Source organism: Mya arenaria, chromosome 13 (genome assembly GCF_026914265.1).
Source record: "Mya arenaria isolate MELC-2E11 chromosome 13, ASM2691426v1".
Taxonomy (NCBI): domain Eukaryota; kingdom Metazoa; phylum Mollusca; class Bivalvia; order Myida; family Myidae; genus Mya; species Mya arenaria.
In genome coordinates, this window is record NC_069134.1 from 33,987,195 (window position 1) to 34,014,292 (window position 27,098).

At 37.3% G+C, this 27,098-nt stretch overlaps 1 protein-coding gene across 1 annotated transcript; it reads left to right on the forward strand.

The window, feature by feature from the left end:
• The first annotated feature begins 9,356 nt into the window (after positions 1-9,356).
• LOC128212841 (protein jagged-1-like) lies at positions 9,357-25,668 on the forward strand. The gene is made up of 6 exons (XM_052918187.1): positions 9,357-9,499; positions 14,504-14,581; positions 21,742-21,852; positions 23,687-23,803; positions 24,284-24,400; positions 25,007-25,668. The coding sequence occupies exons 1-6, from the start codon at positions 9,469-9,471 to the stop codon at positions 25,045-25,047; spliced, it is 495 nt and encodes a 164-aa protein (XP_052774147.1). The 5' UTR covers positions 9,357-9,468; the 3' UTR covers positions 25,048-25,668.
• The last annotated feature ends 1,430 nt before the right edge of the window (positions 25,669-27,098 follow it).

Genomic DNA, 27,098 nt, shown 5'->3' on the forward strand with positions numbered 1-27,098 from the left:
AGGCAGGGAGCTAAGGGTCCTTTGGTGGGGGAGGAGACTCCTAGTGATGCGGAAGTGAGGTGGAGGGGGGGGGCGGTATTGTGAGGAAGAGGGTCTCCCAGTTGAGTATGTTGAACAAGGGCGGCCCCCCTCGCATGAACCAGAAGTTGGGGCGTGTGCCATAGACGGGACACCAGGGAGACTGTCATCCACAATGATACACGCGGTGGGTCACTATGGTCCCTAAGGGAGGATCCCTATACTTTGATGAAGTGGGCTTCAATGCGGGGTCTCAGTCATCGGGGTTTCTCTCTATCGAACACCTGCCCTGGGTAGAGTGTCCGGTCAGGGGAGAGTTGCAGAGGTCTAAATAATGACGCGCATATGGGGTGCAGGTAGGTCCTCAGGAAATTTACGGGAGGGTTTTTTTCTCGGGAGTGGGGTTTGCAAAGCACAGGTGAAGATGCCAAAGGGAGAGGATACCCTTATGTTATCAATTAGACCAGGAAGTTTAAGGCATACTCAGCATTGTTTTGTGATAGTAGGCGTGAGGTGTATTTAATTATTATAGGCACTAGGTGTAAGGAATAAAACTAAACAAGGGACACATAACGTCACAAGACAAACAAATATAACGAAGACATTCAGTTATCAATCAATAAATCAATGATTACTCTGGTTATCGCCTTGGAACGGTAAGTTTTAACCTGTGTACACTAAATTCCCTGCAGGTAGGGCAGCAAACAAACATACTAAATCAATGCTTTAAATTTCAACGGAGGCACTGTCAGCTCATGCAATCGTAGTCCAGGCCAGCTCTTAACAAATTCCTACCTGGATTAAGTGGCCACTGGTCTTAAGCAGCCATTTTGATCCTTTCCAAAAAGGTGGCCACTTCATACAGGTTTGGCTATATTTTGTTTATCCGCGAACCTGAATTATAAAGATTATCATTGCAAAGTGCTATACGATAATTGCGTCTTATTTATAGGGACCGATTGTACGAGTACGAGATATGCCAACCATTGATGGGCGAGACATCACCTATTGTGGGATGATACGGGCATTTCAGGAGGAATAACGACCACTGAATTCTTCCGGTGTACACCTATGTGGACTTTTTTCCTTTTGAATGTACATGCTATTCAAATTAACATTATTGTAACTTTACATAATTTTCTTGACGAAATCATTACAATAAAAACGCACTATAAGATGACTTGGTTTCCCTATTTGGCAAATCGCACCAATTTTGGAATGACAACTCAGTGTTACATTGTAGTGAATCAAACCATGGTTATGCCATATCAGGCAATTGGATACTGTCAAACTTTGTTGGTTCGAGATTCAATGGTTTGTGATTTAAAAAATACATTGCTGAACATGTAGGATCTAATTAATATACTTGTTATTATAAACATTTTTACAATTTTTTGTACATAAGCGGGACTGTTATCACATATGTTGCGATTAGGGTCGTGAAAATTAATCTTGCAAAATAAAGTCAGAACTGCATTATTCTGTTATCAGTTGGTGATTTAATTATAATAATTTAATTATTTCGAAGCCATATAGTGAATAAGAAAAGGACGCCCTCTTTAGGGCCACAAGTCGCCGCTCCATTAGGTGCCTACTATATAATCAAGTTGTTTTCGAAAGGAGCCCCGTGTCGTCTTCGCAACGTGCATGCGCCTGCGGTCGGGACACATATGAAGATCATTCTTTACATTTATCCTAGTTGGTCATCCTCTTGTTTCCGTCTAAATCAGATCAATCAATGGACGTTTTATTTGGGTATGGTTTCAAGGCAGTACCCGTAGGTGTATTATCAAAAATAAATATGATGCCTTTCTTTGTCTGTCTCTGTGACTTTGTGTGTATGATAAGCCTTATGTGCTGCTAAACAAGGTTTTCTTTAAAAACCTGTATACTGGTCCTGTCTTTATACTGTTCATGAATGACTTTATAATCCTTCTTCAACCACCAATATACAACATAAAACATTTTTTCCGGAAACAATACTTTTGTGACGAATATAAACTATTTGTGAATATCAAAAAAGAAACTAAAATGTTTTTTTCTTTCTGATGATACCACACTATCAAGAGCGGAACGATAGCTTTATCGTGTTGAACCAGTAGAGGTTGTAAATAGTTCAACTTATATCGGCGTTACCTGGCAGGGGCAAGCAATCGAGTCGAAACGAGTTCTAAAATCTTTTTTTGTCAAATCTAAAATGGCCAATTATCTATATCATCAATCTTGAAGATATATGTTAGCAAAGTTGCACTAGTATTGTTATATTGTTAAGAGATTTGAGATGTAGAAGGAATATAAGTCAGGTTATATTAGTGGTAAGCGCACTCGCTTCTCCTCAAGTCGATCACTATTCGATTTCAAGCATAGGCGCTTGTGAGTTTGGTTAGTGGTCACCAAGCGGAACAAGTGCGTTTTCTCTGGGTTTCCCGGTTCCTCCCACAACGCAAGACCACACTGTCGCACACTATCGTGCCAACGAATAGTAACTTAGTATAAGTTAATGTTACTCTCTTCACAGTCGTTGTAAAAATTATGTTTAAGCTAATTACTCCATCAACATTACGATTTATGTCTCGGATGTTAACACAGCGTTGATATTGAGAAACCGTTTCTACGACCACCACACGAGTTAAACCAGCAACACACCCTAACAATATTTATTTTTAAATTTCCGAGTGGTTTGCAAAATAAACAAAAGAGTGATATCGGTACTAAAATAACTAGAATAAAGACGTGTCCAATAACAATGTTTATGGAACACAGGAGTTAGACAAGAACTGGAAACAAATCTAGTGACAAACGAAATAATTTGCAATTCTGAATATCTTTACATATAGATATTATACAAATAACATAATGTCGGTGATGATGATGATGATTTGGTTATCGAATGTCTTTTTATAAGCTAAACATTGATATAAGTTAAAGTTTGTAAGAGATAAAACTTCAAAACGGAGGCACTTACAAAAAACGTCTTCGGATGTCTGTGTTCAATGTATGATTTGTTAGATATATGTTTATCTTCCGTTACAAAGAAGAAACTAATAATAAATAGTTGAATACTTATACAGAAAAAATTTAGCCTGACGTATAAGGCAATGTGAATGAGGCCATAAGCCAGATGAATATTCATGGCAACTAAGAGGATCATATTTCCAAAAACAGAAAAGATTATGTCTTAAATAATACAGATGCATATGCTTAGACGTGTTTGAGCAAAATGATCAATTAAAATGAAAGTGGTATATAACGCAGGTCCGGACAGTTTTGTTCGGATACAGCATGCAGCGTGTAAGCCTGTCGGGCCGTTATCTATTGTAGTGTAGTGGTCGGTATTATCCCCGCTTTTAAAGCAACGGTGGTCTTTGAAATTGAAAGAATATCACCATCGTTAAATCATAATAGCAACCGGCGGATATTGTTTCGGTAAATATCAATTGTCGGCCGGCCGCCCTGTATAACTTCCAGGTAGCTGCAAATTGTGGGCATCCATGGGTTAGTTTGACTTAATCAATACAATTCTCACGAAGAACAAACGAAGCAATGCTATGCCATCTTTCTTGGGATTTGACCAACGATACTTGATGTTCTTTTCCTTACTGCTAACCTCATCGTATTGTATCATTACTACGATGTGCCTGCATGAGTGTGGATGAAGTACAGAAACACAGTTAATATAGACAAAACAGTTAAGCCAATCGTAAACGGACGCCTTCACTCGTCTGTTTCAAATTTGAATATGGACAAGACGGTACAATTATTATAGCCAAGCTATGGGCATTGTTACAAATGTGTTTATTATTACTTGTATCAGGATTACTAAGTTTCATTTTGAGCTGTTTAAGTGATGGTCAATTTATGATTTTGCACGACGGCGCTGCCTGTGTCCACACTAAAGGCCTTACAATATCTCATTTTTTCCATGTTACAAATTTATTTTTGTAAGATAAATACGTAAAAAGCGATAAATCAATTTACAAAAAATATCACGCCAAAGGATGACATGAAAGAGAAGATGGTATATATTTACTGCGGTGGCATAGAGGTGAAATATGTGCTATTTTTTATCTCTTTAACACGACTTACGAATCAGGTAATTTACTCGTTTAAACGACGAGATACGTAAGTCGTTAAAACGCGACAACAAGTAGTTGGTACTTTCCCGGCTCCCACCGGAAAGTACTTTACAAAAAAATATTATGTTTTTATCGTGTACCCGTAGCTACTCGTACACGTAGACGTGTGTTTCGCACACACTGTGGGTTTTTTATACTGCGGTAGTCGGAATTCATCCGTTGACACTTTTGTAGCTGTGATGAAGGGACATACGAAACTAAAAACAGATAAGAGGTAAAATTACGGGCTCGTTCGGGATTTGAACCCGGGAAATATCGCACCCAAAGCGAGAATCATACCCCTAGACCAACGAGCCGCACATACCAAAGTGTAGTCTTCTTATTTTATTATAAGGCCTTAGGTTCGCTCGCTTGAGGCGATATGTGGCGTTGAAATGAATGGTTCATGATGTCCAGTCATTGATAAGCAAACTGAACACCAAAGATAGCAATCCAATCACTTTTCGTCTGAAAACTCAGTTGTGCAATAGTATTTACAGAATTCTTAAGTGTGACATGACGTATTTATAATATAAAGACGTAATAACAATTTAAGAATACATCGCTGTTTAAAATTGTATTAGTATTCATCATTTACAGCATAATTTGGATGCCCTATAGTTTATCAAATTATTTTTGTTTAAACAGCAATATATCATTTTAACAAATTAAACTCATGATAAGGAAAGTAATTCATATTTGCCACACTGTCAATCTAAATTATTCAATATAGCCAAAGCGTAAAACCGAAGTTCAAGTACACATAACCCCAAAACAGATGACCAGGGTCAACTTAAATGAGATGGCCATTGGTCACGAAACTATGTCAGACACTACAACTAACCGTGGTGATAATAATATCTCTAAAACTATGGGAGAAGATCCATACCCAAACTTCATGTTATCTCTACAAAACGCCATTGAAACTCATGAAAATCGCATTCAATAACACATAACTCTAAGACGAAATGTCCGTTTTTCCGGGAAGTACACTAAGAACAATTACCAATAATGGTGATCATGTAAACTAAGTATCACAGTGATACATTTTAAATTGTGAAAGAATTTGCTGCGCAAACTCCAAAATAGCCAAAAGTATAAAGATTGTTTACAACGGGCACACATCATTAAAAGGAAAATATGACAGGCACTACCACCCACCACGATGGTTATGAATACCAAGTATCAGAGTAATACAACTCGAACCGTGGAAAACGTTTGCTCCGTTAACTCGCAAAAAGCCCTAAGTGGCACATCACTGTAGGACGACTTTTCCCTAGCACGTTAAGTACGCCAGCCACATCATGTTGGTATTAAGTGCTAAGTATTAAAGTTATACCTCTGAACTCTCTTAATTGTTGGAGTAGTTCGCTTTACAAACGTTTTTCAACATACCGCTAGCCTGACCAGCTAGTTTGTGAAATTTAGCGTTCATGATCAGCTTGGCTTAGGTATCGATTTTACCATGATTAATTGTATAATTGATGAACATGTGCAATTATTTGAGTGATGACGCTAATAATTGCAATTTAGTATGAATTCTGTGACACACGTAAGGTTATTGTTGTAATGAAAATAGACTATAGGTTAATTTTACTTATGGTTTGCATTTCTAATTGTATTCAGTTGTACTGCGATGGTTGTCGAGAATAAATGTGCTCATGAAATCTTTAGTTATTACATTTGGCGACGAGGATCGTGAAAAATGTCTGTGTACGGAAAAAATAAGAGAGTTTTGCTATGGGAATAAGATTGGAACGAGCACATTGAAAGATTGGAATATTATTTTATTGCAAATGAAATTACTGATGTGGACAAGAAAAAGTGATTTTAATATCAGTGTTTCGGCAAAAACAGAAAAATCGATGTGCAATTTCATTTTATCAGTCAAACCAAGTGACAAATATTTTGCTGAATTAAACGACCTTGTTCAAAAGTATCATCACCCTAAACCATCAAAGTAGTGCAGAGATATTGGTTTCACAGTCGTGCTTGAAAAAAGTAGAGAAACTGTATCAAACGTTGTGGCGTAATTACGTATATGGTCGGAGTATTGCAAATTTGGAGAGACACTAGAAAAATGCTTCGTGATCGACTCGTACATCGCATTAATGAGGACAGAATGCAGCGGAGATTACTTTTAGAACCAAAGTTCGACTTTGGATGTTGCGACAAGCTTGGAACTTGTAGCAAGAAGTGATGCCACTTTACATTATCAGTCGATAAATGGATCTTCTGTGAATAAAGTGGTCAACATAGGCAAACTCCAGCAACGACTGCCCCCAACAGGCAGCCTGTAAAAGCAGGTGGAGGCCGTTTTATAAGTGTACAGGTACAACTCATGACCTAATGAATGTTCACATAAGGACAATGTTTGCTACATTTGTTAAAAAACAGGACATGTACAAAACGATTGTAGAGCGGAGAAAAAAGCAGCTCCCTCCAAAACAGTTTAAAAAGAGACCAGGAAAGCAGAACTTTGTGGAGGGCGATTACGATAATGAAGTGCACACCATGTATAAGATTGCTCCACAACGGTGCCATTAGAGCTGAACACTGGTGTTACAGCGACGAAAGTTAATCAGGAGACCCGAGAAAGGTTCAAAAAATCTTCATCTCTTGAGATAACTAAAGCAAAGTTAAACTCTGGAGAGTATTTTAAAATCCTTGGGGAATGCAACGTCAACATGAAATACGAGGACAAGAACGTCGTATTGCCGATCATTGTGGTGAATAATGATGGGCCAAATATCCCTGGAAATAAAGCTTGACTGGGGAAAATATGTCTGTAAAAATGGGACATCTAGTGGCAATGATATGAATGCGATTTAAAACAAATACGGAAGCGTATTCAATAAAAGATTAGGAAAAGTTACTGGCGTGAAGGCAAAATCTACTGCAACGTGGATGTCAAACCAAAGTACTTTAAAGCACGACCTGAACTGTATGCTGTGAAAGAAATTGTGTTAGCCATTGAACAATTGGATGAAACGTCGATTACATCACTATAGGTCAGACTTTAGACGCAACAGTATGCGGTTATATCAAATATTGCAGTGTTTCTGTAAAAAAAGGCTGGAGAATGTCCAAATAAGGATTTCAGACCTTTCATTTTGCTGAAAGAAAGGATATGAGCATGCACGATGGATGCATTCTCCGCGGAAATCATGTAATTATACCTCATCGTGGACGTAAAACTTTGTAAGACACGTTGCACAAAGGACATTCAGGCGCAAACAGGAAAAAACCATTGGCCATAACATATGTATGGTGGCCTTTAATGAACACTTAAATTGAAAGCAATGTGAAACTCTGACAATTATGTTAGACAAACAGAATCATGCCCGCCGAAGCGAAATTGCATCCGAGGGAATGGCCGCAACGACCTTGGGTGAGACTGCATGTCGACTATGCAGGTCCATTCATGGAGGAAATGTTTTTGGTCATAATCGATGCTCATTCGAAGTGGATCGAAGCATTCGATACGAACAAAGCTACTTCAGCAGTTACAATTGAACTATTTTGAACATTTGCTACATATGGACTATGTCAGCAACTGGTCACAGACAATGGAAGTGTATTCACTAGTTCAGAATTTGACGAGTTCATGAAAATGACATTAAGCACATTCGAGTTGCGAGTTACCAAGCAGCGAGCAATTGTCTGGGAGAGCATGCTGTAATGATAATAAAAAAGTGGGAAGCAATGTCATGGGACTATTCGGCAAAGTCGTGTTGTTATCATTGACGAGCGTGAATTGGAGGGTGTTATACACCCAACTCCCAATCCAGCTACGCTCATGCAACAGCAAGATACATTCGAGAGTTTGCCACAAGTGCAGGATCTGTCAACCATCATCGAAACTTCAATAGCAGCGGAACAACCACAGTAACCACCAAATCAACAGCTACAACAACAGCAAACCGCCAATCCGTTACAAGGATTACATTTGTTAAAACTGAATAATAATCCCTAACCATACATATACGTGTCAAGTATTATACTAAGCTTTCATAAATTGATAGAAAATCAGTATATATCAATATTTATATACTATAATAATTATGCTATTATAATTAATAACCATGCATGCATGTGTATATCTTTATTATTTTATGTAAATGATTGCTTGAACGAATCATCATTTCTTTTTATATCTACTAAAAATAACTTTTGAATGTTTGAACGATATTTCTCACAAAAAAACTAATCTAGAACAGTGGGTTATTGCCTTCATGTACATTTGCGGAGTGTTAGACGTTTTAAGCAGTCAACAACCACATTTACTTGATAACAAAAACAGTTAAGATTATGGAATCAAGAGATTCATAGATAAACTCTCCAATTGGGGGGGGGGTGTAGTTATGTGAAATAGACTATAGGTTGATTTTATTTATGATTTGTACTGTCTGAATGTTTTCAGTTGTACAGTGATGTTTATCGATAATAAATGTGTGTTTAGCTTATGAAATCTTAAGTTATTCCATACATGACCTTGTAGACTAGTTCAAGCTCCCTGACCTCCCGTGTTGCAGTGAATACGGCTTTCACTGACCGTTCAAAGGCGGTTAGAATATTTGACAGGCGATATCAAGGAGCGAGGTATTAAATACGAGATCGCGAATTGTTTATATGTACAAACAAAATAATTATTAAAATTTTAAATGCAGTAAAACGCGAACGCACCTTCGAAAAGAGTTATCGATTACCATTGTTTTATTCGTCTATATAATAGTTAGTTAATTTTCTGAGATAATTCTAGAATAGCAGATTGTGTATTTCAAAAAGATGGCATTGGAATACAAGATTTCAAGTTATAACAATTGTCTTGTTTAGCGTTAAACAATTCTAAATATATTGTAAACAATATTCGTTTACAAACTTTGAAATTTATGTTTCTTATTGACGGGGAATTTAATTTCAATATTATGTATATGTAGACGACCAAACTTTTGGGATATATGAATAAAGCTATATGCTTATACATGCACTCATAAGTTGACGCATTATTTGAAACTCATCACTAGTTTTGCCAAAACTATATTGAAAATCTGTTTATAACTTAGCTTAATTCACCTACTTTTTAAAGCCTGTCAGATAACAAATCGGAGCACAAACACCTTTTGTTATGCAAACATACAGGTATAAGATTAGGAAGATAACATCGCCGACCAATCAATAGCTAGGAGTATAAATAAACAGAAAGATAATACAAGTATTTTAAGGGAAGATACAAGTGGCAAGGGGATTTACCTTTTTTCGGCTATTATTTAAATTTCTGTTTCACGTGGTCTTTGCGATATATATTAAACGTCTAATACAATCTAGTACGTAAATGGCTGTTTGGATAGTCCTCCTTCTACCAGGTAGGGTTTTACGAATCATGATAAATGCTTCATATTTAAACATGGCAATTGGATTGCTGAAAGCGTTGACATAATTAAGTTAAATGGCATCAATCTTTATTTTTAAAAGATAATAAATGTCGCAAATAAACATCACAATGTGGAATGGTAGTAAAACATGTTTGGTATAATATCAAAATTAAAAAAAATATAACACACTACATCGGGACATATGACATCAAAAAGACCGGCAATTCAACTCCCAGAATAGACCTCACCTCGGTCCATATACACCTTCGGACGCTGCTTAGCCGGTCACTATAATGTCATATGACCCTAAGTTGTGAGTATTATGTCTTTACTCTTTATTTAAAAAAACACTTGCACATTATGATGGGTAAGTTTTGTTTGTAGAGGTAAATTCAGTATTTTATTTACATTTGTATTTAAAACATAACTTATGGCGCAGGAGTGATATAGCCCAATGCAATATTTGTATATATAACAAGTGTAATAACTAGGCAAATTAGGTAACCACAGTACACAATTGTAATCAAACGCGCTGTAAATAACGTTAACAAACATCAGAAACATTTTTACAAAAGAAATCCAAACGACTTCCCGTCCACATGCTGTACTCTAATGAAACTATCATGTCTTCTTACATGAAAAATTCTCAGCCACTAGGCAGTTCGCGAGAAATGCACAAGTTCACACAGTCAATGATTCCACATTAAATGTCATTTTCTCAGGTAGTTTGTAGAACAGTTTTGGTGCTAGAATTCACGGAGTAAATATCAATGTCAACATCCACTAACCAGACAAAAATCCATAATCAATCAGCTACAAAGCGAATTCGCACTAATGAAAGCGACTGTGACACTGACTGACAGTTTTTGCAATTGTACTCACTCGCGTGATTATAAATGACGTCACACAGTTATGAAATTGCTCTCAACATTAACGTTATTAAAATGGATTGAACTATTTATATTTGTTTTCTTTTTTAGTGAAACCTTTGAAAATCGGGTGGTAGTTGAGATTTTTGGTTTATATGTTAATAAAAGGCTTTTATGTCCGACTCTTTTCTTTTCTGCGGAAGAAGCTTATGTTTTATATTGTAAATAAAATGCTTTTATGTCGGACTATTTTCTTTTCTGCGGAAGAAGCATCCTTATAACACGCAATGCAAATTTTGCATCGAAAGTAAGATTTAAAAAGAATTAGCCTTGTTGTTTATCGTTTTTAAATGAACTCGTTTAATAAATTCGATACAAAACAAACACTCATTTCAGATCATCTATTTATATTTAGTAATTTGTAAACTTAAAAGTGTTATCTTGCATGATACTGTATTTAAAAGTGTTTCATAATGCGAACCTGCTTAAAGTTCATTGCATTTTATTATTATTTGTCTTATTTCTATCAAAATGGAACATATTTGAATAAAAAAGCATCTATTTTTGAAACTAAATATCGAACTGAGGTAATTTAATAAATTAAAGCATTATATTTTAAACTTAATTTCGATATGAGGCATCAAATGTATTTTATGCAATAGCAATTTATTTCAATATAAGTGTTGTGATCATGTGATCCTAACTTGACCCTGAGAGGTGAGCACTGATTGGCTGATGGCAGACCCTTGGCAGTTCCAGAACAACAACAATGAAGCGTAGAATAAACTAACCAGATTCAAGTCCACATGGACGGTGTGCTTTTGGTATCATATTATTTGTATTACGCCGATATACAATATTGGCGACAAAATACAATATTGGCGACGAGTATTCTCCGCACTTTCTTCGGGAAAACTCTGTTTTTGTGATTTATATGTTTGTGCTTCGTTCTCGTGGGCGAATCTCACGGAGCGCATGTCATTTTATTTTTAAATCCTGGCCACCTGGGATTTAATTCAAAAGGTCCCTTTTCTTTATTATTTAAAGGTGAGAGGAATTGCTTGTATCATTGTTGAATTGTGATTTCATTATCGACTGTCTGGGGAATTTGAGTGAAGTTGCTTCATTCTCTATATAGTCGAGTAAGACGATTATCGCTCCTTATTCGATCGCCCGGATGTTGATACAGTGCACGTTTTTTTCCCACTCCAAGAGGAGTATCTGAAAGCCCTAAGGTTGCCTTGCCTCTGAGTTCTTCATTGTCCCTTATCCCACCCCTTTTTCACAAAAGGACCGAGGAGAGAGTTTCCTTCAAAGCGCGTCTGTTGATAAGCCCGTTAGGAGTAAGAACATGGCGAGGCAGGGAGCTAAGGGTCCTTTGGTGGGGGAGGAGACTCCTAGTGATGCGGAAGTGAGTGGAGGGGGGGGGGGGCGGTATTGTGAGGAAGAGGGTCTCCCAGTTGAGTATGTTGAACAAGGGCGGCCCCCCTCGCATGAACCAGAAGTTGGGGCGTGTGCCATAGACGGGACACCAGGGAGACTGTCATCCACAATGATACACGCTGGTGTCACTATGGTCCCTAAGGGAGGATCCCTATACTTTTGATGAAGTGGGCTTCAATGCGGGGTCTCAGTCATCGGGGGTTTCTCTCTATCGAACACCTGCCCTTGGTAGAGTGTCCGGTCAGGGGAGAGTTGCAGAGGGGTCTAAAATAGATGACGCATATGGGGGTGCAGGTAGGTCCTCAGGAAATTTACGGGAAGGGTTTTTTCTCGGGAGTGGGGTTTGCAAACGCACAGGTGGAAGATGCCAAAGGGAGAGGATACCCTTATGTTATCAAATTAGACCAGGAAGTTTAAGGCATACTCAGCATTGATTTTGTGATAGTAGGCGTGAGGTTCCTCAGGTTCTAGAGGGTTCACATGCTACTTTGGGATTAGGAAAATTCTTTTACCAAAAGGTGCAGAGAGCTCCCTTTCCTTCCGGGCTCTTGCAAATGAGTTTTCACATGCACAGTAGGTGAAGGATGAAGTGTATTCAGAGCCCCGTTACAATTCTCAAGGGTAAGGGTTCCCACAAAGACATGGTGAAAGTTACATTGGAGCTGGGTATAGCGTCCCCAGGTCAGAACGTCTCCCATTTGTAACTTATCCTAATGCATACAACTACCACCCCGAACCTTCGTCAGAGGTTAGATTTGGGGACAACTGGGAGTCGAGGGCCAATCATATGGGAGGTGGTTATAGTGTCCCCAGGGCACAACGTTCCCCACCTGAGACTTGTCCCAATGCTTACAACTACCACGTTGAACCGTGGTCAGAAAAGAGATATGGGGACAACTGGGAATCTAGGGCCAGTTATATGGGAACTGGTTACATCGTCCCCGGGTCGCAACGTCCCCAACGGTGGTTTATGCCAATGCTTACGCCATCAACCGTGTGCCTGCTTCCGAAAAAAAAGAACTATGTGGATAACGGGGGTTCTAAGACACCACTTCTTAATCCATCCCCAGATTGAGAATATAGAGATGATTATCGCTATTGTCCACAAGAATCAGGGTACCCTTCTGATTATCAGGTCCAAGGGTACCCTCACCCACCCGTGCAAGATGTTTCCGTTTATTTTTCTACATCTGACTATCAATATAGGAGGTGTAGCGACTTGGGGGTCCAACCACTCAGGGAAGGGGCTCCGCCAGCTTGGGTTTCTCGCGAGGGCAAGGGACAGTTGTCCTCGCAACGTGTGCCGTAAGTTCAAGTGAAAGCGCCCTTTCCAAGCTTATGGTAATGCTCAACCCAAAGTAGGGGCTCCACCAAATGGGGTCTCTTGTGGGAACAGGTGCACCTATCCTCGCAACGTGTGCCACTTGAACCAGTGAATGCGTCCCTCCCAACTTACGGCAATTTTCAAGTTGGTAGTCCATCTGCGCCTGATAGGAATGACCTATCAAATCAGGGGGATCTATTAAGGGGGTTAAGCCTGGAAAAGGCCACGGGCACTCCGGATGGGGTTAGGTTTAATCTGGCCCCTCAGGGCGATGACATTGAGCGGGAAGCCTGCAGTCCTGGGGGTGAAAGAGATAAAGGGCCGAAGACAGATAAGTCGGTTAATATGGTTCGAAGGCCTTCCGTGGTAAAGTTCGATGGCTCTTCTAGACTTGAGAGTATATCTTTTGATGGCGTCCTCGTGTTGGATGTGTAATTGATGCTCCTTATGGATGGGTTAGCTACCAAGAGAACTTGGCGTCAAGGCTAGGGTACTGATACAATTTATGGGGAGGGGGCGGGGGCTGTGTTATGGTAAGCGCAGTGTGTGAATGGCTGGGGGTGGACCTGTGCAATGGTAAGCACAGAGTGTAAATGACAACACCCAGGCATTTTACGGGTGGTTTTTTTGTCTAGTTTCTTTGCCTACTTAATAAGATGACACCAATTTTCAACGGGTAGTAATTGTTGATTTTATTAGTTACACGTATGTGTTTCATGCAACAACTCCCGAAGGCTCACGGGCAGTATCTGTCTGTTTTTAAGATCAATGGGTTATCTTTCGGACTATTTTCCAATTATCAGTTTCACGGGTAGTCTTTATCAGTTTACCCTGGGTTACTCCTCATTATAGAGCTATATTGAGGACTATTTTCCAATCATTGGTCTTGTTAAGGTTATGGCCTATTTTTATCATCATGACCAAGTATAGTCTCAAAGTTGTAGTTCGGATCTTGTTCACTTTTCTTAATTTTGTTGTATTTATAGGAAGTCTAGGAAGTTGCACCCCCTTTTCATTGGTGTATCTTCTTTTTGTGTTTTTAGTCCCCATTGGCCTCATTTGGTTTGCCTGAGTTTAAGGGTCTTGAGGTTTGTATAAGCTGGTATAAAATGACCCCAACGTGACCCTGAGAGGTGAGCGCTGATTGGCTGATGGCAGACCCTTGGCTGGATACCATGATGACCCGCAGATGCAGGTATGAGACCAGTCCCAGAACAACATCCATGAAGGCCTAGAATAAACTTACCAGATTCCAGTCTACATGGACGATGAGTTTTTGGTCTCATATTAATTGTATTATGCCGATATACAATATTGGCGACAAAATACAATCTCAGCAAAGACCCTATTTTGTTTCAGTTCTGCTACATTGTAATGCAGAGATATCGCATTCAGAGAATGGGCCTCATTTGGTGGAACGAGGAGTTGGTGATCCAAGTAAGGCCATTTATCGTTTTTCGTATTGTTTTTTGTTTTAGTTTTTGTTTTTTTCTTCATCATTTTTTGGAGGGGGAGGGGGTGGGGTGGAAAAAGGCTCGCTCATTGTACGTGTACGTGTAATCTTCGTTTTGAAAAGTATGCGACCCAGATATGTAAATTTGTATTCAAGACAAAGCAAATTATTTAAGAATGCCATTTGACTAGCATTGCAAAAAGAGAACGGTTTTAACACTTACACTATAAAAAAGAGCGAATTATAAAAAATAGAGATATTCCGCCAAAATTAGTCAGGAAATTGTATATGTTTACATTACAAGCCTAACATTCGGTTAACGTTATTCCCGATCGGAAAAAAAACGGAAATTCTATTAGTGTGTATGGAGCTGAAACTTTTGCATTTAATTGCCCGATCGGAAAACAAAAAGCTCATGTTTCATAAAAATATCCATTCATTTAAAATCCTACTATTCAGATTAATGTTCACAACCTTAAGACCGAGACTTTTCCCAATTTCTTCGAAGCACGTTTTAATCAGGAAGTGAACAACTATTATATTGAATTCCGACCAGGATAGACTGGGGGACTCCAGTCTTAAGGTATAATAAGTGTCCGAGGTGAGCGTACGGTGTGAAATGTCAAAATCGAATGATCATTATACAGTGAAAGCAGATCTTTTGTGCGTTGGAATTATTGGCTTGTATTTTAAGAAAATGTTCAGTTAGTAATCATGTGGTATCTGTTTTTTTTCACTTAATGTGGCTCACGACAGGAGTCGAATTCTGTTATGAAAACTCCGTCACATTATGGAAGTAAAAACCTACAAATGCGCATGAGTCACTGTTTTGGCGAAAAAAAGTGCACGAAATATAATAATATAATGGAATCAGCAGTTTTTTGTTTACGAGTTTGTTATTGAGATGTAATTGAATGTATCTCCTTATCTTGTATATGAACATAAGGGCACTAAAAAGACAGTATTGAAGGTGATTTATGTGTAAATAAGCAATGAACCGCCTATGAATGTTGTTAAAACTGACGTGTTTTGGACCTGAAGCCACAATATACAACTCCTTTGTGGCAAGTCAGCAGCAAAAAAGTGTCTGTGTTAACGTTGAAATAGATATGTCAAAACAGAGAAAACCAAATACATTAAACAAAGCATGCATTGAAAATAAAAAGGCTTCTGTTCAAGATACAGTGTGTGTATACCACGCGAAACATTATGTCATGAATGCTAGGTCAGAATGCAGCATTTTGCTTCGAATGAAGACTAAACCAAAGATAACTTTCATTTTTGCACCATTTTCACTGAAACAAAGAGCAGTCTATGCCGCTTATCTAAGAGCCCCTCTTCCGTTTTATCACCGGAGCTTGATAAGGTGATTAGTTTCCTAAACACTTTGACAAAATAATGTTTTTACAGTGCTTCATCTGGCGACATTTGAGAAAAGGTTTGTCGAATAATTTTAAGAAACAAAACTCTCAACCAAACTTTGGTAAATACCAAACGCGGGGCTCCTCGGTCATTTTTAATCGAAAACAACCTCGGATGTATGCCGGTACATCAGAGGAAGTGGTTCGTACTTTTTTTTAATTATATCATTAATGAACTGTAGTGTTTTAAAGTTGTATTTATTGATCTAAGTATCTAAGTTTAAATTGACTGCCAGTGAAGTATATTATTGGAAACATGATTAAGATTACCAAGAGTTAAGTCATAAAGTTTAACTGCTAAATAAAATAACTACGAGATCTACTTGCAGCGGACTTAAACGTACCGCTTTTTGAGCATGTAAATCGTCCAAATTCATCCGAGGTTGTTTTCGATAAAAATGGCCGAGGAGTTCCGAATGCGTCATAGACTGTGTTATGTTTCACTTAAAATAGTGATGAAATTGTAAAGTTATCTTTGTGTAATGTCTTCATTCATAGCAAGTTATTACCTTCAACGCGAAGCATATATGACGTACATGGAACATGCAATTTATCACGTGGTATAACGTACGGACCTATCATGAAACCAATCGTTCACTGAGATAATGCAAGAAAGGGAAAACAAATTAACATCACTAAAAACAACATGAAATGCCTATCTTGACTCCAAACGATGATTGAACGTAATTCTGTTTTTTACGATTAATATTACGATTGAAACAATTAGATATATATGCAAGAGCATACAGTAGTGACAATCAGCGTTTAAACAAATTTATTGATATTCGTTCAAAAAATTTTGTTCCGTGGTAAAAGTACTTATTGGCTGCTACCATCTAATTGACTGCAAGTTGCTGCGAATGATCTTGACCACAGTGGCTTGATGACAAAGGCGCATTAAAGTCATAATAAATCAGTGCAACTAGCCAAAATTATATTGTACACACACTTGAACATGTATATCAGCAATATAATACATTGCCTTAAACATAAAATGAGATTTGACAAAATTCAAAAGTACCCTAATGAATGCAAAGATGTGTAGAACAGCACCATTTGATGCATAAAATGCCATTTGAGGCCTGGTTCAGTTGAAAAACCTGGAGTTAAACTGGGAAAACTGACACAGCCTATTAGATTGAGCTAATTTTTGGTGTATTTATGTATGGAGGACTACTCAGAAGAGCTTTTATACAAAAAAACATAAACAAGTTTAATTGACTGTTCTTCTAAGATCAAAGCACTGAGAGTTGGGGAGTGGTGTGGGGTATGGTGTAGTGGCTGTCGAGAGTAATAAAGATGTTCATTTAATGAACATATAGTATCCATAGTACTTCATTTGATGTTTTAACATTCTTAAATGTCTGGGATAAAGTTTGTGTTGAAAACTCCATCACATTTTGGAAGTGTGGCGAAGCAAAGTGCACATATGAACTTGGTTTTTCAAGTGTAACAGAATATACCTCTTAATCTTAAAGGGAATAGACAACAGATGATACAATTGCAAGAAAAGAAATGTCATTTTTTATACATTTAACATCGGTGTTCACCATGCAATGAATGTTATTTTCTGATGTATCACATCGCCTACGACAAGTGTATCTTTCTCAGTTTTTGCACATTTTTCCAATTCGAAATTGCCTAGTGTTGTTATCACATAAATCCCAGTAAGTTAAAAAATAGCGTCGGATATTTTTTAATATTCTTAAAAAGATATCATTTAAACTGGGAAACCATATGCGCTTTTTTAAACGAGGAAACACAGATAAGACAGCAACATTATTCACAAACATAAAGAGTTCTTACAAATAGGTAATAGGTTTTGATGTTATTATGACTGCCTTCTAAGAAGAGGATGTATATTGGTTTGCACATGTAGGTCGGTCGGTTTGTCGGTAGACCAAAGCTTGTCGGAGTAATGACTCGACAATTACTGGACCTATGGTTGTCAAACTTGACATGAAGGTTGGGTCTGACCAGTAAATGTTCCCAATTGATTTTAGGGGTCATCGTGTCAAAGGTCAAGGTCACAGTGACCATTAACTGGAAAAGGTTGTCAGAGTGATAATTCGACAATGCCTGCACCCATGGCCCACAAACTTAAATTAGGGGTTGGGCTTGATCAGTTTATGACCACTAAAGATTTTACGGGTCATCATGTTAAAAGGCAAGGTCACAATGACCTTGAACTCAAAAAGCTTTTCTGTGCGATAACTCAACAGTGCCTGTATCCATGGTCCTCACACTTGACATTTAGGTTTTGGGTGGCCTGTTGATGACCCGTATGGATTTTGAGGTCATAGAGTCAAAGGTCAAGATCACAACTCTTATTGGTCATTAAAATGTACGCCATATTTACTAATTCCCTGCTGCTAAGAGGTACATGTTTATCTGCAAATATTAGTCATCATCTGAACATGATTAAAATCTGTGTCTTCTTTGCTCACACTTTGAATGGTCTTAATCTTAAAACGGCCTCAATGGCATCCAATTTCAATGACAAATCAGCTGTTATTTCGGTCCATGCGTATTTCATTCAATTGTCCGAAAATTCCTGACAAGATTGCGCTCAAGAGGGGCATAATGTTTGACTATCATATCTTGTTTAAATTGATGTTAACCTCATCTCGCAATCACCACTTCAATTCTTTGCATCATCAAAATCAAGCCTCGACACCTACTTTACCATTCCCCAGTCTCTCATCGCTATCAGTTCTTTGATTGTATCAGTTACTATTTGTAACTACTATTGCTACTGAAATATTTCGCAAATGCAGCATTTGTTTGGCTGGCAATACCTCAACTATTTCGAATTAAAAACTTTAATATAACCAACAATTACCAATCGGGTAAAATGTATCAGGGGCTATTTATTTACCTGTTTGTATTATTTTAGTTTAAACTTATTTATTTTACAACGATTATGAAACAAGTTATTACAACATGTACAACACAGACAGATCATAAACAGTACAACACAGACAGATCATATACAGAACAACACAGACAGACCATATACAGTACAACACAGACAAACCATATACAGAACAACACAGACAAACCATATACAGTACAACACAGACAAACCATATACAGTACAACACAGACAAACCATATACAGTACAACACAGACAAACCATATACAGTACAACACAGACAAACCATATACAGAACAACACAGACAAACCATATACAGTACAACACAGACAAACCATATACAGAACAACACAGACAAACCATATACAGTACAACACAGACAAACCATATACAGAACAACACAGACAAACCATATACAGAACAACACAGACAAACCATATACAGTACAACACAGACAAATCATATACAGAACAACACAGACAAACCATATACAGTACAACACAGACAAACCATATACAGAACAACACAGACAAACCATATACAGTACAACACAGACAAACCATATACAGTACAACACAGACAGATCACACACAGTACAACACAGTATATGGAGTACCCGGAGGAAACCAACTTGTCAAGCTTGGTGACCACAAACAAAATCCCCATGCGCCAAAGAATCGAACCTGGGTCGCCACGGTGATAAGCGAGTGCACTGACCATGTGCTTACCTGACAGCATGGCACTTAAGTAAAATAAATATATTCAATTCAATAAATAGTTAAAGAAAATAATGCAGATGAAGCTAAATTAATTCAATTATGGTAGGAATATATTTTTAATACTACCTTTTGATATCATGGTGTAGAAATTTTGGAAAACGTACATTGAATTTGGGAGTATCGGAAACATTTATACGGTAGTTATACTGTCAGAAAGTTTTTTATTATGTTTTTTTTAGATTTCCCATACATTAAACTTACATTCAACCTTTGTTTACAGGTACAGTTTTAGAAAATGATGTTGTCTTTTATCAATATCTTCAAAAATAGGCAATAGCTTCTAACTTTATTGCATATTGAAAATTATGTACTCCAATTCTATACTACCATGCGTATCAAGAAAGACCAAATAACCACACCTGAACAAATAGTTATGAAATGAGACTTCGCCGGGGATTTTTTGTCACGCGGTTTAGTAGAATAAGAGTTTATGTATATCTTCATATATCCTGTAATTGTGTTATTATGTCGGATAATTTCTGTTAACTCTTGCAAAATAGGACTATTTGTAAGAACATATCAATGTTTGCGTTCATGAAATACCCACGGGGGCAAATTCACCTAAGGGTTATATTACCCATGTATTTGCTTAATACGCATATTATTGCCCCTCGGTTAAACTTGACCACGATGGGTAAGTCTGCCCCGAGGGTTAATCTCGTCATATGAATGTAATTTATCCCTCTAATACACACTCATTCTTTTAGACTGTCCGGAAACTGAATGTCCTTGTGTACAGGACTGTGTTACATCAATGGTGTGTTTTATCCCGAACGGGCCATAAATTGCAAAATGTTTACCCGATTTAAAACACTATTCAATAATGGACTTGTTACCCGAGCACTCGTGTGCATGTTGTCAAATCCTTTAGTAATGTTCTATTTCAAGCCCATTGGTAACTAAAACATAAGTTGCAACAATCAAAAAGCTATATGTCGCCTGAGAGACGCTGAGAATATGTATACATAAATGAACTCTTAGATATATGAACCATAAAATGGAGTTAAGGTACATATAGAACATTACTCCAGACCTGAATTGTGCAATTAACTTGTCATAGGGACATAGTTATGATATTTTCATTATGCATCCTAGGAGCGATTACTTATTAGGGTTTACTAAATGCTTGAAATAAATCCTTTAGGATTATATATAAAATTGTATGGTACATAAAATTATTTATGTAGTTTGCTTAGCCTAGGTGAACAATTTTTTGGTTTGGTTACTTGTCGTGTTGTTCGGCTGAGAATATCCGTCTATATTTACCGGACAGCGCTTGCCAATCAAATTGTCTGACAGTCATCACGTGATCTTACCAGCGAAGGAAAATCATTCACCATTGTTTTTTTTTGTCTTCCGCGACTGAACATCGCTCCTTATAATGTTTTATTTTTCCAACGCCTCCCTTCCAACACAATTTAGCATACATTCCGTATTGAAATAATGAATCCTTAATATTTACTCTATTTGCAGCCTGTTTGCATTTGCCATGCATGCTTTTTTGCATAGTAATTGTTTCTCTCGACTTAAACGTAGGGGTTTTGTTGTTCTAATGTCTCTGTTTACATTCTTATTTTATACTGTGTATATATCTGGCTGGCGTTTTTTTTGCCGCCATTTAAGTAATCAATGTGTACCATATGTTCGTACAACTGATGTATAGTTATATGTTATACCATTTTCATAAAATGTCTAGTTAAAAACATAGTTGGTCTTGTTTTGTTTACTTACAAGCTTGGGATATGATAGTCATCAAATAGCCTTGTAGTCGTTAAGAATTTAATGGTCTGCAAAAGCCTGGTGCAACACATAAATATTATGATTCTTGTTTAACGAAGCCTTGGACACGTGTAAATGAAGCTCGATTCTAGACGTAATTTGAAGATATCGCATCTTCAAATTGAACACACAGTTATTTAAATTACGAAAATTAACTGTTTTCAATTTGCGACTTTTTTAAGATTAATGATTAGAGTAAGACTTCTAGCAGCAATTCTGACCAAGTGTTCCTTATCTGAACGGTCTGGCCTTAGCTGTTCAATCTTTCATTTACATGAAATGTTTCAGACTGTTACCACAAATGTCCAGGAGGAGATAGAAAATGCAGTTTCTCGGCCACGATCGGATTTCATTGTATCTGTAGTCAGGGATGGACAGGAAGATACTGCAATGTTCCAGGTAAACATTCATTTTCGTATTTTATACTTATCGGTAAAACATTATGTTTATTTCACTACTCTAACAGTTTTTGGTATTAAAATAATAAAAATTTCAAGTAATCAATGTGTGTTTACCCCGTGAGAAATTACGTTATACTTCGGAAGGCACCATTTTGCTTTAAACGAAGACTTACTACACAAATAACTTTTCTTTTTCTTCACTGTTTTAAATGAAACAAATGGTAGTCTATCCTCTCAAAGAGCCCCGCCTTCGATTTATTACCGGGGTTTGATTAGGTTATTACTTTCCTCAAACACTTCGACAAACCTGTTTCCAAACAGTGCGGCATCAGGCGGCGGTTGGGTGAAAAGGTTTTTCGAAGTGTTTTTCGAAACAAAACTTTCAATCCAACTCTGGTAAAAGACCGAAGCTGGGGCTTTGTAAGAGGCGTAGACTGCGCTATGTTTCATTTAAAGTGGTGAAGAAATAGTTTTCATCGTTTAAAGTCTTCATTCAAAGCAAAATGTTATCTTCCAACGCAGCATTTATGGCGCAATTTATCACGTGGTATACACACCTGGTAACGTAGCGTTGAATATCTTTTTGAAAAAGTGACCAAAATTAAGTCAACAAAATGACGTCACCAAAAATGACGTCACGAAGCTTAAACGAGTATCCATTTAATAAAATGTAATTGATTTTTTTAGGAGAGCGTTTGTTAATCTTCCATTTAAATACTCGTGGAAAAATTGCTTTCTGTTATCAATCTTTTAAATAAAGCTCGATCTTACAGTAAAATTCAGCAAATTCGTCTAGGCCTAAATAAACAAAACTTAATTTGGTTCAGGTTATCAGAATATTACTTTAATACCAATCTAAAAAGTTGACGATAACGCTCTTATATAAAGCCTAATAAAACAAAAAAGCCTACCTACCCTACCTGTTTTTAAAAAGGGTGTTACTCTAACCAAACCATTTATTAAACACTATATCTATTTTATTCGAAATTGTAAATAAAGTATGTTGACCGACATGATAAGTTAAACAGAGTCAACGTTCCTTATCACTGAGCTTACGTTACAAGTGGCGTCTGTAGTGCCGACTTCAGTGCGTTACCGTCTACGCTACGCACTTTTTACGACGATATATGTGACATGCCCTTACTGCATATAGCTCGAGTTTTGTTTGTATTGTAGTGAAACAACGATAACGTTGAACCAATTACTTTCCGTCATAAAAAAGAAAAGAACAATAACTCATACGCATTTAAACGAAGTTGATTTCCTTGTTTAACAATTCAATTAAACGCTGGTAATAAGAAAAACTTCTCATTTAATTAGTAATTTTGTGAAATGATTTAATTAAAAGTCGTACATGAAACTACTTTGCCCAATTATTCCGACATCGTCGACATGGCCGTTGACACAAACTTACACGACCAAGGCAAACAGTTTACGTGAACCACATGCGGCACGTATCACCCATGCGTAACAATGGCCCTCAGACAGTTTGGTATGTATGCGGTGCCGGACTGTATGCGATTCTGTCCGGCACCGGAGTCGTTTGCTTGTTTTGTGTACGCCTATCTATATATAGTGTGTTGCAAGTTTGCCGTTTGGCCGTTCGAAAATACCTGAATGGTATATCCGTTACATGCTGTATACCGCTGTATACTGCGACCTCTGTAGAGAATATACCAGGGTATGTACATAACATGGCAATTGAAAAAAGGAATAAAGGGTCTATATTTTGTGGGATATTGGATTCGTGGATCACCCAACCCACAAAAACCACGAACATTAATGTCCCACGAACATTAAGGATTTCACCGTACTTCTTTTGCATTTTACAGACTGTTCATTCAGTGGTTACTGTGTCAATGGCGGGACTTGCAGTTTGAGTAACGGCGGCTTCAGCTACACCTGCAACTGTGTGGACGGATGGACAGGATCGAACTGTGAAATAAGAGGTTTTTATAATACGATATGTTATCATATATTGTTTGCATTCCACCTTGTTCAATACTTGGAGACGAGGGATATGTGTCCTTTATCAAAATAAATACCCGCATGCATTTAGTAACGACATAAAATAAGGAAAAAAGAATTGTTTACACAACAGAGGAGAAGTATTTTGATTAATGAGTTATACATTTTCACGAAGTGAGGTGTTCAGCATCTATTATTGTCTATCGGAGACTTATGACATATAACTAGAGCAAAAAAAGAGTTTGAAATGTGAACACGGTTGGTTAACCTCAGTATTTTCATTTTTGAGTGAGATTATTTATTACAAGTCAAACCACTAAATTGGTACTATGGTACTGTGACACATGTGCCTGTCTACATAAGAAACAAAATTAACATGGACTATTGTTCAGCTTTAAACTCTAAGCTTTGTTATGATACAGTATGATATATAAGCCATTATTTGCATTTTGTTGGAGCAGACTGTTCGTACAATGGCTACTGTGCCAATAACGGTAGCTGCAGTTTGAGTAACGACGGCTCCAGATACACCTGCAACTGTGCTGACGGATGGACGGGATCGAACTGTGAAATAAGAGGTTTGTGTAATACGATATGTTATTATATATGCAGTATTAATTTACATATCGCAAAATACATTTGTTCTAGTTTAATATGCCCATATTACACTCTGATGCTGCACGTCATAACATGTATCGATTGTACGATGTTGAAATGACGCCATGAAAGAAAGAATTGCTTCTATAAAATTCCAATGATTATATTGTAATGTGTATTCAAAATGATTTATACCCAATATGTATATAACAAAGGGATTTCTAGAACAGCATTTTGATCCTACTCTCGTGGAGTTTTGCAGATTTTGATTTGATTCGTGAAATCTGAATACACAAAAATCGATTCGAGTCGGATACAAACTACCGGATCAAAACGCAGTACTATTAACCCTATTGAATTGTGTGAATTGCTGTCAGGAATTAAACTTTAAACCATAATTTGTGTTTGATTAACTTCGCCTATTGGTTACATGTAGCTTGTCTGGACAAACTTAACTATCAAACGTATTGTACATAAAGTGTAATAAGAATCCATATTGACTGGTAGCATTAGCATTAAGGCATATGATAAGGTTACAAGTGCTGTACTTGTCAATGATTGGAGCTGCTTTTCAAATTACTTTTCAGGTGTAGATGGCATCGAAAGGCTTCCTTATGAGACAGAATAAGCTCCTCGAGGAAATCCTTCGCCAACAGAAACTTTCAAACGATTTGATGATTAACTTCTTTAATACTACAAAGATATAAACATTATTTTCAAGATTCGGTAATTATTACATTAAGCTTTTTTTCTCACATGTCCTCAAATATGCAACGATAACGCTGTTTCAAAATAAATGCTAGAATGTCGAAAAAACATGTTACGTTATTACAGGAAGATTTCTAGACAATCTGAAAATTAAATCAATGTGGAATAAATAACATCTGCATAATGCCAAGTGTCCAATACAACTGAAGTTACAAGTAGAACAACTTCTTTTAGTTCAAACTTCATTTTCAGAAAATGTTGCTTTTAAATGTATACATATACTTGTTTAAGACTACATCACATACGTTTTATGACATGTATGTTAGATTTACATAAATTGTGTTCTGTTACAATTGCCAGTAAAAAAGATATGTATAACCATTTAAAATATGTATGTATTGAAATTGGGAATGTGTTTAACAACGGCTAGTGCACAATGTTTTATATTATGTTCAGTTGGTTTGTAGCTTAACTCTTTGAAGAGTTTATAATAGCCATTTATCTTCATATATACTCTGTTGGAAAAGAAAGTTTTCACTTACGTTTTTGTCATTTAATATATTGCTTCTTAGAGAAGAGTGTAATGTTTCCGTATATGTTGAGAAGCATACAACTAATACCATGTGCTTGTACGTTTTAAGAAATGGCTAACATGTTTTTGGGATCATCTCTTCTACCGATACTTGCCATAATGTAATGTGTTTCCGCATTGACCAAACATGAGGTCAGCGGGAATAGTTTTCCACTCCTGAATTTGCTAAATCATGCAGGCTGTTTATGTCGCCTCTTGACCTGACTGTGGGACCAAGATCGTCCGAAATATGCTCAAATGGGTTATTATATGTTATGAGAGCCGGTCGAGCCAACACGTTTGATTTCATTTTTGTTCAGGAACTGTAACGAGCCACTTAATGGCGTCGTCAAACGTTCGGTCTCCTGGCTCTTAAAGACTGGTGAGTTTGTCAAGTACTTCGCAAAATAGTTAGTATATACCGTAACCACGTGCTGTACTGGAGGCCGTTGGAAAACGACGTCGCAGGTGCGTTCACATTATGAAACGGTCTATTCGGTGTTACACGTTGTCTTAAAGATATTGCACGATCTGCGAAACCTCTAGTTTGTTGAAAGCGTTCGCGAAGGCGATATATTTTTTTCTTCTATGTTTACAAACATTCTACTGACGTCAGTTAGACTTTCATCCCGAGTAAGCATCACCAAAACCCGAAATCGCTCAGTAAATATGGCTTTTCAATTTAACACAGATTTGAAATCGGATGTGATTTAACTTAATAAAAGTCACAAAAAGTGAACAAATAAGTTTTGGTTGACTTTTAGCTTTTCAACGGTTTACTTATGCAAATCTTTTGTAATCATCTTTGGTTGGCGACACTTTCAGCAGCTATTGCATAACTGGGAACATAACTTTTAAAATGTACCATGTATGAACTTTCCCTACTTTGTAGCGGTTTCGAAACTAGCCCTTCCGTTAGAACAAATACGTATCTTCCAACCTCGTCCCTTGCCCAATTTCCTTCAACAAATATTTCTGTAGCTACAAAGTCGAGAGTTTTATCTACCATGGTAGGTCCTTCATATATTTCGGTTCCGAATGACTCTTCGACCGTTTGGAACAATGCTTTGTTATCCGTGTGTCTATTCAAATAGAACAGGACATGCGGCTGAAACTTAAAGTTACCAATGCAAATTGCAAATGATCCCCTCCTATTGTTTCAACAAACCAAGATGCCCAGGAGCATATTGTCACGAATAAAGAATTGAATGACAAATTGCCTAATGTTCACTGAACCGTTAAATAGTTCTACAAACTGATAGCTTAAAGGTTCGACAAAATGATAAATGTCCTTTTCAAGTGTGTGCACGTCGTCTATACACAAAACACATGTGCATTTGATAGTGACCAAATCGCTGATAACTTTCGCTTTTATTCTGAATTGTTTTTGTATAACATTA